The following is a 16,459-nucleotide window of genomic DNA, read 5'->3' on the forward strand; positions in this document are numbered from 1 at the left end:
ATACAAAGACCATAAGAAATGGAATAGGATGTTTAATGTTCGAGCCAGCTCCACCAATCAGTAAGATCACTGCTGATCAGATGATATTCCTTGTGTCCACTTTCCTGCCGTAACCCTTGGTTTTCCTACTGATCAAACCTCTATCTATCTCAGCCTGAGGTATAAACAAGGACTGTACCCCCACAGCTCTCTGTGGCAAGGAGTTCCAAAGACTCACAACCCTCTGATAGAAGAAATTCCTCAGTCTTAAACTGGCGGCCTTTTATTCTGAGACTATGCCGCCTGATCCAAGAGTCTCCCATGAGGAGAAACGTCCTCTCAGCATTTACCTCGTCAAACCCTTTAAGAATCCGAGATGGCATGAAAATGGAGGCCCTGTTACTAAGAATCCAGGTGAGAGGGCATACAGGAGCAAACAGGTCAATGACCTTCTGCTGTTGTTGCTGGTCACTTGTGTGACTCAAACATTTTGTTCATTCGTTCCAGGAGAGATACTCTCAAGCTGCAGTTCAGAAGGGTCATCCACTTTGACATTTCTCACCTAAAACATCCCCTCCTTGGACTTCTAAATGGGTCTGGAATCTACATCTTGCTTTTTGATGCTGGAGCTGACCGACAGTATCTCCCTGATGTCAATTGCTCTATGTGCTGTCACTGTGTAGTACAAGCTGCTGTTCCTCTGGTTGTTTCTTTTTTGTCTCCGTTTCCTGTAAGTGCAAGAAACTATGAATAATTCATGTGTCCAACACTTGTCTTCAGCACTTGCTGCGAACTGTGCAATTCTGCAAAGAGTAAGCTATGTACCTTGGAGTGATGTGGGTGGAGGACTTTCTTCATCTTATCCCAAACTCTGGGTGTCCAGACCCTCACTCACACATCTATCGCCCCTGTGTTCACTGATCAACATTGGCTCCAAGTCCGGCAGCATCTCAGTTTTTTATTCTCACCTCTGCTTTCAAATCGCTCTATGACTTTGCCCCTCTCTATCTGTAATCTCCTCCTACAACCCTCTGTGTTCCTCCATTTCTGGTCTCTTGAGAAAGCCAGTATTTTAATCACTCCAATCATTGATGGTTGTACCCTGAGCTGCCTGGGCTCTGAACTCTGAAATTGCCCTCCTAAATGTACCCGGCTCTCCTAGTTCCCATTCATCCTTTAAGATGTTCCCTAACAAACTCCTCTTCAACACATTTTTATGTGGCTCCCTTAATGTAACCTGGCGTGAAGATTCCTTTGATAATGTGTCTATGGAGCTGCCAGGGACCTGTTGCTCTGCTAAGGTGCTATTTAATCCAATGCTTCCCCACCATGGTGAAACATCTTGGTGACACTCAGTGATGCCCTGGAATATCACCAGAGCCTCAGTCAGAGGGTTGTATGTTCAAGTCCCACATTGGGGACTTGTACACAAAATGCAGTCTGACAATTCCAGTGCTTGGGGAGGTGTTGCCATTTTGTCTAGTAACCCAGAAGTCCAGTCCAATGCTATGGGGACGTGGATGCAAGTCCCACCAGGACATCTAATGGCTTTTGTAATCAGTTACTAAAATCTGTAATCATGTATCTAGGTTCAGTCATAGTGACTACGAAACCATTGCCAATTGTCATTTGGCTAATTAATGCCCCTTATAGAAGACCTACTTGTAACTCCACACCAATGTGACTGACTTCACTGAAATGGCCATTACAAGCCACTCAGTTCTAGGGCAGTTAGGTGTGGACAACAAATGTAATGCCCACATCCCATGGAAGGATAAAATAAAACTGTTGGAAGAGCCCCCTGAGACATTAAACCAATGCCCTACCTGCCCTTATGATTGGATGTAAAGGATCACATGGTTAATTCAGAGACCAACAGGGGAGTTTTCCTAGTGCCCTGACTGACAGGAATTCCTCATTCAACACAATAAGCTAGATTATGTAGAGCAGTAATTAATTGCTGCTTGTGGACGTTTGCTGTGCACATATGTAGTGTGCAGTGATTGGAACAATGTCAACTAGGTGGCTATCATTGAAGTTTCCTGATTGGGGCCATTAACCTGGATGAAACAGGGCGTTCTGACTGACAGATATAAACAGGAGTGTCAAGGGTTCTGTTCACTCTAAGAGCTGGCTCTAAGTTAGCTGGTTCAGAGTCCATGTACTATGCATGTGTAAATAATGGGTGACTTAATGACAGGATACCAACCTTGGTGGAATTATTTCACACTGCATTTCCCACAGTTCAACAAGTACCTAATTGACTGTAAAGCCCTTTGGGATATCCTGAAGTTGTGGAAGGTGCTAAATAAATGTCAGGTCTTTTCTGCCCAGTCTAATACAGGAAACAATATCTAGCTGAACAAGGGGGTATGCTGTTGAATTTTTTCATCTTCATCACTCATCAGGATACAACACAAGAATACTAAATTTCAAAAGGAGCAACAGAGTGTTGATTAGTTGGCCTGTCGACTCTGATTCGTTGCAAGGCTGCCATGGATTATGCATTTGGGAACTATTCTCCCTGAGCCTTTGTTTAATTCAACAATTGAAAAAAATTCAAATATTCACATCCTATACTACCATATATCAAAGAATGCAATCATTGGTAATATGGAGAGGTACCTGACAACCAATAGCATTTTGGGCTAATCCTAACAAATATTCTGAGTTTCAGAAAAGATGAAGGCAGCTGAAGACTCAGAGAAGGCTCGAAGCAGGTCATGTGCTGTGTCTTAGGATATATGATAAAAATGTACCAGTAGACTATTTATGAGCAGAGGAAAACTAAGACGTCTTGCCTCTATCCTGCTCCCTTCCTCCCTATTCAATCCCAGCCATACTGATGCATTTTATTGTCAGGCCAGATCAGCAGTTAATCAGGTACACTCACCTGCAGTAGAAGTGTGCTATACCAAGTGTTATGGCGAACACAATAATCAAAGCCACCACAATAACAACGATCAGTGATGGACTTATAGCCCTATGTAATTGATGGCTCGGTAGCAAGAACTCTTCACATCGGCTTCCTTGGAAGCTGTCATCACACCTAGGGAAGATATTACTCTGAATTAGCCCAGATAACAGAACAAGAGACTGAGGGTGGATCACATCATGGTTAGTATGATTGACAAGCATCAGCTAACATCCATCCAGGTCAGAGCTGAAGGCAAATGAAGGAACATAGGAATGGACCTGCCATTTAGCCCTTACTCCTTTTAGGAATATAAGAGCAAGAGGAGGCCATTCGGCCCTTTGAGTCTGCTATGCAATTCAATACGCTTATGGCTGTGTGACGATGCTGCTCCTTTAACAAGGTTATGTTGTCCTTGGTATTTTTCAAGAGGGGTTATAAAAGGCAGAGGTTCCGATTTGTCTGAGGTAAGGCCACTTTGATTATGGCTAACAGATCCTGCCGAAGGCAATAATCAGAATTTTTAAACAAAGCACTTGTACAATGAAAGGGGAGTGGCCAGTTCTTCCAGTTCAGGGATTTTTCTAGTTTGATTTAGCTTTGGGGATCTCGAGAAGTAGCTGCTGGAGTGTGAAGCAGTTCCATGCTGATTCTCTCTCTCTGACATCTCTCTTGTAAGAACCTGGGTTTGAAGTTACCTTTTTTGTCAGGGGGGTGTTTATGGGGATGTTGTAGGAAATCGGAGCAGCATCATTAAGTTGCGATAGAGTTGGTGGGGTTTTCAGATAGGTTAAGTTATTCTATATTCTGTTCTCTTTTGTCTGTGTTTCATTCAGTAGTCTGTAAATAAGTTCTGTTTTGATTGAAACTGAGTGGTCTGATCAGCTGCATCCCTCCTGGAATATCCACTTTACACCTGCTTAAAACAACTAGCAAAGTTAGGGTCTGGGCTACCTTCTTGAAATGTTTTGAGGGGTGCATAACAGGCTGCCTGATTATGGTCTCAACTTCCATTTTCCTGTTAACTCTAGACTGCTTTGTCCATCGAAAATCTATCCAACATAGCCTGGAATAAATCCAATGACCACCACTCCACTGTTTCCGCAGACAGTCTCTGCGAGAAAACATTTCCCATCATCTCCATCCTAAATGTGAGAGCCTCTTATCTTTAGCGTGTCCCCTTGTTCATGTGTCTTCCACAAGAGGAAACATCCTTCCAGTCCTCAATCAGAATCCCATACATTACAATAAATCTCTCATTCTTCTCGACGCCAACCCTTTAAACATTTCTTCTTTAAGTGAACCCTTCACCCTAGGAATTGAACTAGGAAGTGAATTACATCTGAACAGCTTCTAGTGCAATTATATTCTTTTGCAAATACAATTATTCAAAAGTGTGCATTTGGAGAAAAGTAATCTGTATCTTAACTTCATTTAATAACTCTGAATTCCAAGGTAAAATGGTAGTGTGGTTTAGTGTTGCTGTCCAATAATCCAAATGCTGTGGGTCAAGGGTTCAAATCCCATCATGGTGGCTGGTGAGCAAATGTTGAATATAAAGCTATTATCAAATTGGCATAAAAGGCCAACTGGTATCAGTAATACTTTTAAGCAACGAAACCTGCAGGTTTGGCCGTTTTGTGATTCCAGGCTCCTAGTAATATGGTTGACTCTTAACTGCCTTCTGAAAATAGCTGAGTAAGTCACTAAGAGGCAATTAAGGAGGGACTTTCCAGTAATGCCTACACCCCAACCAAAGAAGCGTGTCGCTGTCAAGCATCCATCAATCTCAGTTCTGAATTTTCAGTTGACCCTCCAGTCTAATGAGAGATCAGAACTTGACTTAGACATGATGACTCCCACACTTGAATGACTTGATGCCAGCTCCTAACTTTTGCCTCTCCAAAACCTTTCTACCAACTCACAAGGCACATGTCGTGAGTGTGAAGCATTACTCCCTGCTTGTCTGGGCCAGTGCAGTTTCAGCAACACAAATGCATCTCAACACCATCCAGGATAAAGCAGCTAGCTTGTTCAAGACCACATTTATTGAGTAACAGTCATAGAGTAATACAACACAGAAACAGACCTTTTGGTCTAACCAGTCCATGCTAATCATAATCCCAAACTAAACTAGTCCCACCTGCCTGCGCTTGGCCCATATCCCTCCAAACATTTGTTATTCATGAACTTACTTAAATATCTTTTAAATGTTGTAACTGTACTCACATTCACCACTTCCTCTGGAAGTTCATTCCACACACAAACTACTCACCTTTTAAAAAAATCTTTCTCCTCTCACCTTAAAAATATGTCCCCTAGTCTTGGAATCCCCCACCCTAGAAAAATGACACCTGCCATTCACCTTATCTATACCCCTCATGATTTAATAAACCTCTATAAGGTCACCTCTAGACTCCAGTGAAACAAGTCCCAGCTATCCAGCTTTTCCTTATAACTCAAAGTCTCCATTCCTGGCAATATCCTGGTAAATCTCTTTGAATCCTTTCCTGCTTAATAATATCCTTCCTATAGCAAAGCCACCAGAATTGGACACAGTAGTCCAGAAAAGGTCTCATCAACATCTTGTACAACCTCAATATAACATCCCAATTCTTAGACATTCACTCCTTGTACCTCCAGCGCACAGTGGCAGCCTTGATCATAATGAATTGTGGACAAGGCTCAAGGGGTCAAACAGCCTACACTTGCTCCCATCTTCTATGTTTCTACATAAGGATCTGGGCCACTCAATTTCAGTCCCTTACAATGAACAGGCCGAGTTCTCACCACACCTGGTGATGGGCTTTTGCCCAAAACGTTGATTTTCCTGCTCCTCGGATGCTGCCTTACCTGCTGTGCGTTTCCAGCACCACTCTAATTTAGACTCTCACCACACCACACCAGAGCTCGATTTGAATTTCCCACAGAGGGGCCTCCTACTGCACCCTCCATCTCTATGGACCACCATGTCCACTGTAGGTAATGATTTTGTTGGGGTCTGATTCCGATTGTTTACAGACTGAGGGCTACGTTTGACTTACCAGCAGAATGGATAGGACATTCTTAGAATGTAGCAGGTGCCTCCATTAAGACAGTAGGAATTGTAGATGTTTGGGCAGAGCTGACCATGTGCTAACAGAAAAGAAAAGAGTCAAAAGTAATGATTATCATGGCAAAATCTTTAGGAAAAAAGCCATAGCGTGAGTGAAATGCTTACCTGTTACATTGCTGTTTGACTTGCTATTCTATTACAGCTCAAGTACGGTATGATTGAGCTGTCCTAAAGTTGTTTCTGTACATTTTACATATTTGATTCAAATTCCAAGAAACTTTGCCAGTTCCTGGTTGTTTGTGTTGCTGAGTCCAGTTCACTTAGCTGGCGGCAGAATGAGATGACAAAACAAGGACAGAGACACCAACATCGAGGAGTCTGGATTTGCACAGTATGAGCAACAGATGCTAGACAGCAGTGTCTATGTATACAATCATTGGTCAGACCTTAAGTGCTTTATTGTTGTCAGTTAAGGGGAGACAGTGATGTAATGGTAAAATCCCTGGACTAGTAATCCAAAGCCTTCAAGCTAATGTTCTGGAGGTCAAGGGTTCAAATTCTGCCATGGTAGCAATTTAAATCCAGTTTTTTAAAGAAAAGTAATATCTAGGATATACACTAGTCAAATGGTGGCCATATAGCAACTGTTTTTATTTTTGAAAGCCCATCTGTTTCCCTCATGCCTTTTAGCAAAGTAAATGTACCATCCTGACTTACTCTGGCCTGTATGTGACTCCAGACACACAGCAATGATGTTGATTCTGATCTGTCTTTTGAAATGGTATTAGTGAGCCACTGAAGGGACGGGGAACTAATGTTGCCAGTGACACCCACATCCCATGGAAGAATAACAGAGGAAAGTTCTGAAACCTACACAGTCCAAAACCACAGAGAGGATTTTCTCAAATGGCTCTGGTGATCAGGACTCCAAATATGGGAAGATAAATTAGGCTTATTGTCCTTGGAGAAGAAAAGGTGAAGGAGACGTTTATTCGAACTGTTCAAAGGCTTTGATAATTGAGAGGGAGAAATTGTTTCCATTAGCAGGAGAGTCGATAACTGGAGTACAGAGATTTAAGATAAAACAGGCAAAAGAAGCAGCAAAGAAATGAGTAATGTTTACTGTCACACAATGGATTGTCAGACTCAAAAGTGACACTGATCTAAAGCAAGAGATATGAAGAAGGTTCACTATATGCTTGATCAAAGGGATAAGTTTTCTTAATAAAGGATTTGCATTTTTCACTGCACCTTCCATAACTCCAGGATGATTCAAAACATGTTAAATAAGATCATGAGAGTCCATATTCTGACAATATAATGATGTTTGTACTGCAGTGCTGTACTATAGTGAGTAAATAAAAAGAATTTGTTAGAATTCCTAAGTGACAGACCATGGTCACTCTGTTAAGGCACAGACCTTGAGACATCACACTGACACTGAAGACAGTGCAGTTACCAAACCTCCAGCCTCAAACTTCATGTCTCGCCCCCAAGACCTGACTGGGCAGGGGGTCAGCTGGACAGCTTGACACAACGTCAAAGCCATGTCGATAATGCAAACATTAGTGGCAGCAGGTTAAATAATTTTACAGCCAAGTTAGTACTTTTGACGTGTAATTGTTCTCATAATGTGGGGGACAGTGTATAAGGAGAGGCAAAGAGACTCAGAGTTTACAGAGCTGAAGGCACAAGTGACTAGGATGCAGAGAAGAAAGGGTACGAGAGGTTGGAGTTGGAGAAGCACAATGTTGGAACGTTGCAGGAGTGGTTAAAACTGAAATGGCTGAGGTTGTGGAAGGACCAGAAGGAGTTGGTCCTTGTGGAAGGACCTTGGATTTGGAGTTGTAGAAATTCAGAGACCAGGAGCGAATGAAGATTCTTGAACAAAACTTGAAAGGTTTCAGAAAAGATTTACAAGGATGTTGCCAGGTTTGGATGGTTTGCGCTATAGGGAGAGGCTGAACAGGCTGGGGCTGTTTTCCCTGGAGCATCAGAGACAAGGCGGTGACCTTATATATCAGTGGGAGACGATGGCCTAGTGCTATTATCGCTGGACTATTAACTCAGAGACCCAGGTAATGTTCGAAGGGCCAGGGTTTGAATCCCACTGTACCAGATGGTGGAATTTGGATTCAACAAAAGAAAAAAAAAATCTGGAATTAGTCCTTAGACTCTGAGGCAGTAGAGAAGGTTTACTAGACTGATGCCAGGTACAGGAGGTTTGTCTTATGAGGAGAGGTTAGGTAGATTAGGCCTGTACTTGTTAGAGCATAGAAGAATCAAAGATATTGAAACCTACAAGATTCTTAGGGGACTTAAGGGGGAAGATGCAGAAAGGTTATTTCCCCTTCTGGGAGAGTCTAAGATGTCATCTCAGAATAAGGGATTGTACATTTAAGACACAAACAAGGAGGAATTTCTTGTCTCAGAAGGTTGCAGGGGTCAATTAGCTCAGTTGGCCATACAGCTAGTTATTCATGCCAGTGCTATGGGTCCTGTTCCCACAGTAGTTGAGATTACCATGACAGACTCTCCATCTGAACCTCTTCCCTTGCCTGGTTACCCGCAGGTTAGGCCACCACCCGTTGCCTCTTTTTAATGAGAGAGCAGCCCTATAGATAACGGCGACTTTACCTTTCAATCTGTGGAATTGTTTACCATAGACAGTGGGTCATTAAGCATATTCAAGGCTAATATGGATTTTTAATGAGAAAGGGAATCAAAGGTAATGGGGCAAAAGCAGGAAAGCTGAGTGAGGTTTATCAGACAAGCCATGACCTCATTAAATGGTGGAGCAGACTCAATGGGCTGAATGGCCTACTTCTGCTTTTGCCAATGTAATCTCGCTGGTGACAGAATGTTAGATTCCCAAAGAGGAGAGTTAGGAAACTCAAAACATACTGACTGTTTTAGAGTTTCTTACTGTAGGATGATATCGGATGTCAATGATCTGGAATGTCAAATGTTGACACTTACTATCCAGATTTGATGTGGTTGTCAAAGCAACTGTGATGAGTTCATGTTACTATTATACTATCAATGGCAACAAATTTCCAGAGAAGAGGCAATCTGAAGAATGCATTACCAGCAGATCCTGTGAGCGCCCTTCGTGAGCTGGGCAGGCTGGGGCAGGGATGGCATCAAATAGTGGGTATGTGGATTAACAGATACATGTGAGCTGCTGAGGAGGAAGCTGCACAACTTCAGTGTTCACACACCGTCAGGATGGCTGATGGCGGAAGCTAACGTAGGAGGGAGTAATCTGACCACTGCCATGCATGATCCATGAATGCTTGACACGAACAATGAGAGTGAAACGTGAGGAAGTTTCCGTAACCCAACACTGACATTCCTCGCCACGTGATCACTCAGAATTTGTGAAATCAGAAGTACGAAGGGGCCAAATATCTACTTTTCAGCTAAAGAAGAAATGCTTGCATTTATATTTCTCAACTTCAGACGCAATGCTGCAAATTGACACACATCACAAGTGGAAAATAAGATTAATTACTAGTTAGTTGATGAAGGCGGTTAGGAGCAGGAATACGTCATTTGATCCTCTCAAGCCTGTCCCACCATTCGGTAAAATCAACTGACCGTAGCCTCAAATCCGCATTCCTGCCCGCCCCCATTATCCTTTGACTTTCTCATTAGTCAAGTATCTATCTATCTTCATCTTGAAAATAGTCAGTGACACTGCCTCTCTGGGGAAGGGAGTTCCATGCATTCATGATTCTCTGAGAGAGAAACCGTCTCCTCATTGCCGTCTCAAGTGGAAGGAAGAGGAGGAATGTCTACTCAGGGTCCTGGGAAAGCTAGGAGAAAGTGAGGACTGTAGATGCTGGAGATCAGAGTTAAGAGTGTTGTGCAGGAAAAGCACGGCAGGTCAGGCAGCATCTGAGGAGCAGGAGAATCGACTTTTCAGGCAAGAGCCGATCATCAGGATTCATTCCTGATGAAAGGCTCTTGCCCAAAACGTCAATTCCCCTGCTCCTCGGATGCAGCCTGACCTGCTGTGGCTTTACCAACACCACACTCTCAATCCTGGGAAAGCTCCCTGTTCAACTTCAACACGTGTCATAGCACTCATTACATCCACTCTTGTAATCAGACATGTCTCATTTGAAATGCACCTCTGGCAATACAGGGCTCCCACTAACACATCAGGCTAAATTATCTGCTCAAAATCCAACAACGGGTATCCATTAGGCTCTCTATTTTGCTAACAGGTCTAAGATGACACCATTTATAACATTACTTACATTCTTCAATTCTTAGGTGTTAATTTAACATAATACCAATCCCTCAGGGATGGCCATTTGATGGCTATTACAGACCACAATTACAGGAATCAAAAGAAGAAAGACATGCATTTATATAGCACCTTTCCCAACTGTGGACACCTCAAAGTGCTTTACAGCAAGCAAGGAACTTTTGAAATACTGTTACAAAGGGAGAAAATGTGGTGTCAAAATGCCTCAGTAAACACACGACATGCAGTACGGAGATAAAGCCTTGACCAGTCAAATGGCCAAGTCCTGCACTGATCTTCAATGTTTCTATGATGAGAATATGATAACTATTGGAGTGTGAATGCCACTCCTTTGGGGTTAGTGTCTTATTCACATGACGACGAGTTTGAAATGGGATTATGATTGGCATGGATTGGTTGGACCAAAGGGTCTGTTTCTGTGCTGCATGACTCAATGAATTGGCAGCAGGGGATGAAGATTTGGTGCAAAAGTGACAGGAAGCACAGACCTACTTATCCTCCAGTTCCATTGACTGAGCATGCCTCAGGACAGAAGTTGGATTGAGTGGCTTGTGGTTTGCCCTATTGAGGGACTTAAGTTGTGACATAATGGTAATGTTACCAGACTGGCTAACTTAGATATCTATAATGATCGTCTGGAGATATCAGTTTGAATCCCATCACAGAATTAATCTGGAATATAATGAGAGTCTCAGAGATGATAACCATGAATGTTGTCACTGTTGTAATAACTCATCTGGTTCACTAAAGGCCTTTAGAACATAGAACTGTACAGCACAGGAACGTGCTCCTCAGATCATGATGTTGTGCCGAATATGGCGCCAAATTAAACTAATCCCTTCAACCTGCCCTTGCTCCATATCCATCCATTCCTTGCATATTCATGTGCTTCACTAAAAGTCCCTTAAACATCCCTATCAGAGCTGCCTCTTCCACCACCCCCGGCAGCGTGTTCCAGACTCCTAGTACACTCTGTGCAAACAATTTTCCCCTCACATCTCCTTTGAACTTGCCCCCTCTCACCTAAAATGTATGCCCTGTAGTATTAGACATTTTGACTCTGGGAAAAAGATTCTGACCATCAACCCATCAACATCACATTACTTTATAAATTTCTACCAAGTCTCCCCTCAACCCCACTGCTCCAGGGAAAACAACCCGAGTTTTTCTAGCCTCTCGTTATAGCTCAAGTCTTATAACTCTTTTAGGAAAGGAAATCCGCTGCCCTTACCCGGTCTGTCCAACATGTGACTCCAGACCACAGCAATGTGGTTGAGTTTAAAGGTAGAAAGGCCTAACAAGCCACTTAGTTCAAGGGGCAGTTAGGGACAGGAAACAACTGCTGGCCTTGCCAGTGGTGCTCACACGCTGTGAAACATAACACCAATATTTAAAAGCAAAATATCGCAGATGCTGGAAATCTGAAACAAACTATGGAGAATGCTGGAGAAACTCAGCAATTCTGGCAGCATCCGTGGAGAGAGAAACAGGGTTAACATTTTGAGTTCAGTCTGATCCTTCTTTAGATCTCAGCACAACCGCCAAATCAAGCAACAACATTTGCTGTTTAGGCTCAGGGTAAGCGGTTGGTGTCTTGAACAAGGTGTCACAGGAGGTTATCCCCTGGCAATCCAGTGATGGGTCAGCACATTCTGGGGAAGGAGTGAAAGGGAAATGTTTGAAAAAAAATGGATATTGAATATAAGTCAAAAGGCTAAAGTGGAAGCTCAATATGAAGTGGTTCAATGTCCCACAGATTTAATTATCAATATTTTCTGATCAACAGTATTATTACTTGACTTGAATCCAGAACTCTTGGCTGAAAGGTAGGGCACTACTACTGCACCACACAAGCCCTACAGATTTGATTATGGTGCAAGGGTCTATGCTTTCTGTCTTCCTTGCCAGTTTTAACTTTACACAACTCCCCACAGAGTGGATGCAGACCATTCTACCTATCGAGTCCAGACCAACACTCCAAAGAGAATCACTCCCAGACCCACCCCTACCCCATCCCTGTGTTTCTTGTGGCTAATCCACTTAGCCCACACATCCACAGACACTATGGTCAATTTAGAATGGCCAAGTCACCTAACCTGCACATCTTTGGACTGTGGGCGGAAACCCACACAGACATGGGGAGAATGTGTAAACCCCACAAAGGCAGCTGCCCAAGGCTAGAATCGAACCCAGGTCCATGCTGCTGTGAGGCAGTAGTGCTAACCACTGAGCCACAATGCCATCCTCTCTTGTGTTATAACAAATCTATAAACAGCACCCTCTCATAACATGGCCAAGGTTCTCAATCCCAACAAAGTTTAGAATGTTTTTGTTCTCCTTTATATCCCATTAATCCTGATTCCATTCCCTACCTGGCGTTGCCATGTCCCAGTGCTCCTTGTGACCCACGTTAATTTTCCTGCAAAATGAGAAAGATCAGTTCAGACAGCCGGCATGGTCTCAGTTGGCATTTTATCAAATTGCAACGGTAAAGTCAGTCACAGCAGGGAAGAAACAGTAATGCTCAGTGTGACACTGGGATGACGTAAAAGGAATCTACCAAGGATATGCAACAACAACTTGCATTCATATTACACCCTTACCATCCCCAAGGCACTTCTTTAAGGGTTGGACAAAGTTTGACACTGAGCTACATTGGGAAGTTTTAGAACGGGTTACCAGATCTTGGTTTTGAAGTAAGTTAAAGAAGATGTGGAGAAGATTTAGGGAGGGAATTGCAGAGCTCAGAATCTCTACACAACTAATGGAATGGATGCCAGTGATGGAGCAGTTAAATCGGAGGATGCTCAAGAGGCTGGATTTGAGGAGTGCAAAAACCTTGGAGGATTGGAGGAGATTGTGGAGATAGAGAGGTGAGAACCAGGGAGGAGCACATCTCTGTTAGATTGGGCTGATTAGCCAGTGTGTGGGTCAGAAATAGCATCAACTCTGCCAGTTCAATTCCTGTTCCAACTGAGCTAGACTTACCATCTGACTCTGAGTATTGAAAACAGCAGCAAGTCACCACTGAGGAGCTACTGCCATGACAGCAGCTCAGGGTGAAGCTTCAAGAGTTCCGGTAAAAAGCCAAGGACCTGCCTCAAGTGAAGTTCATCAAGAGTCAGGCCAATTAGGAGCAGGAACACCAGTTCTTTCATTCTCCTGCCTTCTTACCATCTAAGACAAAGGAAGTTTTGCATTTCTATAGTGCCTTTCACAGCCACAGGATGTCCCAATCATCTTTGTGGTTAACAAATTACTTTGTGGAATGTTGTCACATCGAAGACATGGCAGTCAACTCGCATGCATCAAAGATGCCACAAAGAGCAATGTAATCATCTGCTTTTGTTATACTGGGTGAAGGTTAAGTATCAGCTAGGACACAAAAATAAACAACCTTCTCTAATCTTCTTTGCAAGGTTGAGAGGGAAAATTCCATCTGAAAGGTTGGCAACAGTGCTACACTTGCTTAGCATTGCAGTGAGTTCTCAGTCGAGATTTTTATGCTCAAGTCTCAGAAACAGGATTTGTAACGATGATCTCCTGACTCAGAAACAAGAGTGTTAAGCTGTGAGTTACAGCTGTCAACTAAATTTGAACAAATTGAGAGTTAAACAGAGATTGTGGTTTACAGTCATAGAGTCATAAAGCTGTATACCAAGGAAGCAGAGCCTTTAATTCAACTTGTCCATGCCGACCGGATATCCTAAATGAATCTAGTCCCATTTGCCAGCATTTGGCCCATATCCCTCTAAACCCTTCCTATTCATATGTCCATCCAGATGCTTTTTAAATGTTGTAATTATAACAACCTCCACTGCTTCCTTTTCAGCTCCTTCCACATACTCACCACTGTCTGTGTGAAAATGTTGCCCCTTAGGTCACTTTTAAGTCTTTCCCCTCTCACCTTAAACCTATGCCCTCCAGTTTTGGACTCCCCTACCTTGCGGAGAAGACCTTAACTATTCACCCTATCCATGACCCTCATGATTTTATAAACCTCTATAAGGTCACCCCTCAGCCTCTGACATTCCAGGGGAAATAGCCACAACCTATTAAGCCTCTCCTTAATAGCTTAAGCCCTCCAACCCTGGCAACATCCTTGTAAATCTTTTCTGAATCATTTTATCCTTCTCAGTGTTGGTGCCTCTGACTCAGAAGGTTGTGGGGTCTACGGTCCCACTCCTGGACTTTAGCATGAAAATCTTGCTTTCTATTTCCAACACAGCACTGAGGAAATGCTGCATTGTCACAGATGCTACCTTTTGTATCAAATGTTAAACCAAGGTTCCACATTCCCCTGAGTAGGAAAACAAAAGTTCCTTTCATGCTATTTCAAAGATGAACAGGGGAGATCAGTATTTCCATCAGTAAATATGACAGAACCAAATTATTTTCTCATCATAGCACTAGCAAGTCATATATTGGCATGTCTCAATGAAAGCATCATTGATATAAAGGTGATTTCTGTTGCCTTTTTGAGGGAGCTTGCTGTGTGCAAATTGGATGCCACATTGCATTCACTCAAGATTGGCTGCAAAAGGAATTTTATAAACACAAGATATTTTGGATGTGTTCTGACTGTCAGTAAGAGGGTACACAGTTCACAAGCATCATTTATGACACTGAAATGAGACTGCACATTTCACAGCAAAAGAAACCAACACACCGCCATCTTTACATAAGTTGAACCCTCACAAAACCACCCAAACCCAAAATGAAATCCTCTGTACTTACTTCTAATGCAGCCCGCAGTTGGTTATTGCTCCTCTACATATACTTCGACATCCGCCCAATTTGTATTCAGCTCTTCACTACTGGTGGGGAGTGTGCTGGGTGTGAAATCTATTCCAATTCCCCTGAGGCAAATATAATGAAAGAATCTGTTGGTTTTGGAACAGTGTTAAAAATCACACAACTCCAGGTTATAGTGACAGTGTGTAGTAAAAAAGCTTCCTTTCCTGCATTCCCAGAATGTGAGTGTCACTGGCTTGGCTAGCACGTGTTAGCCGTCCCCAATTGCCCATGAGTAGGGGGTGAAGAACCCAAAATAACAAGTACATCAGCTCTTCAGTGTGTCGCAACTCAACACTGAGCTCTGTAAACAACACTTGAACATTGTTTGACTGACTTTTGCTAGCTCAAAGTCACATGCTTATTCTGGGTGGACCAAGTCTTCGTTGACTTCTCTTCCACTTGCTTGTTCCTGCGTTCTCTGGCTTGGCTGATGGCCCAGTTAGATCATATCTCTCAAATCTCTTTCCTTATATGTGATCTCTATTTTGATGAATAAGCAGGGAGGCTGGAGCCAAATTTGTGAAATTTTAACACAAAGGGATATGCAGTGTCAGAATGTGAGCAGAAATTTCCCATCGAAGACTTTTCACCCGAGGCAGTAGTGATTTGGAAACCACCTTTTACAACATGGTCCTTTCATTACGACATGCTATAACTAGTCAGTGCATGTAACAGCACCCTATGTTCAACAGGTTTGTATAAAAACTGCAGATGCACAAAATGAATTAACTCTTCCTAAGTTAGAATGTAAGATTTATAAGTACCAGGTCAAGGCTGTTAGTCACAAAATACACAGTTCTTCCCCTACTTTTCCAATTGAATTACCACTTTTTCTCCCAATCATTTCTACTGTCTTCAGAAATGTTTCTAACATCCCATTATTCCTCCTTACTTAAATAATTTTCCCTGCTGAGTTATTCCACAATTATGGATGCAACAAATGAAAAATGCTGTAAGTCAATCTCTACTTGTGTTATTCCATTTACATGTCATAAAACATTCCATCCTGCACATAATAGCCTCCCCACCCTACACACATTATTCTCCCACCTTGCACAATACACCCCTCCCACTTTACACACAATACCTCACATCCCACACACAATGACCCACACCCAATGCCTCACGTAATAGTAATGTCACTGCAGTAATAATTCAGTACGCAGAGGCCATGGGTTCAAATCCCATCAGCAGCTGCTGGAATTCAAATTCAATTAGCAAAGCAAATTAAAAAGTTCTGGAATCAAATGTGAACTGCAGTCATGATGACCATTACAACTATTGCCAATTGTTGTATAAACCCATGTATTTCACTTTTGGGAGGGAAATCTGCCACCTCCACCTGGTCTGGCCGACAAGTGACTCCAGACTCACAGTAAATGAGGTTGACTCATAGCTGCCCTCTGAAATGGCTGAGTGAGTCACTTCGTCCAAGAGT

General features: G+C 42.8%; 1 protein-coding gene across 2 annotated transcripts; it reads right to left on the minus strand.

Moving 5' to 3' along the window:
- Nucleotides 1–565: 565 nt before the first annotated feature.
- Nucleotides 566–15,626, minus strand: LOC122542533 (pro-neuregulin-4, membrane-bound isoform-like). Of its 2 annotated transcripts, XM_043680375.1 has the most exons (6): nt 15,356–15,626; nt 14,962–15,083; nt 12,597–12,643; nt 5,938–6,028; nt 2,873–3,028; nt 566–707 (listed from the first exon to the last, which is right to left on the minus strand). In XM_043680375.1, exons 3-6 carry the CDS (start codon nt 12,607–12,609, stop codon nt 566–568), a joined length of 402 nt encoding a protein of 133 aa, XP_043536310.1. In that variant the 5' UTR covers nt 12,610–12,643; nt 14,962–15,083; nt 15,356–15,626. The 2 variants fall into 2 exon arrangements, with proteins under 2 accessions (XP_043536310.1, XP_043536311.1); XM_043680376.1 differs by lacking the exons at nt 14,962–15,083; nt 15,356–15,626 and adding an exon at nt 13,213–13,397.
- Nucleotides 15,627–16,459: the final 833 nt, after the last annotated feature.

Source organism: Chiloscyllium plagiosum, chromosome 40, assembly GCF_004010195.1.
Source record: "Chiloscyllium plagiosum isolate BGI_BamShark_2017 chromosome 40, ASM401019v2, whole genome shotgun sequence".
NCBI lineage: Eukaryota > Metazoa > Chordata > Chondrichthyes > Orectolobiformes > Hemiscylliidae > Chiloscyllium > Chiloscyllium plagiosum.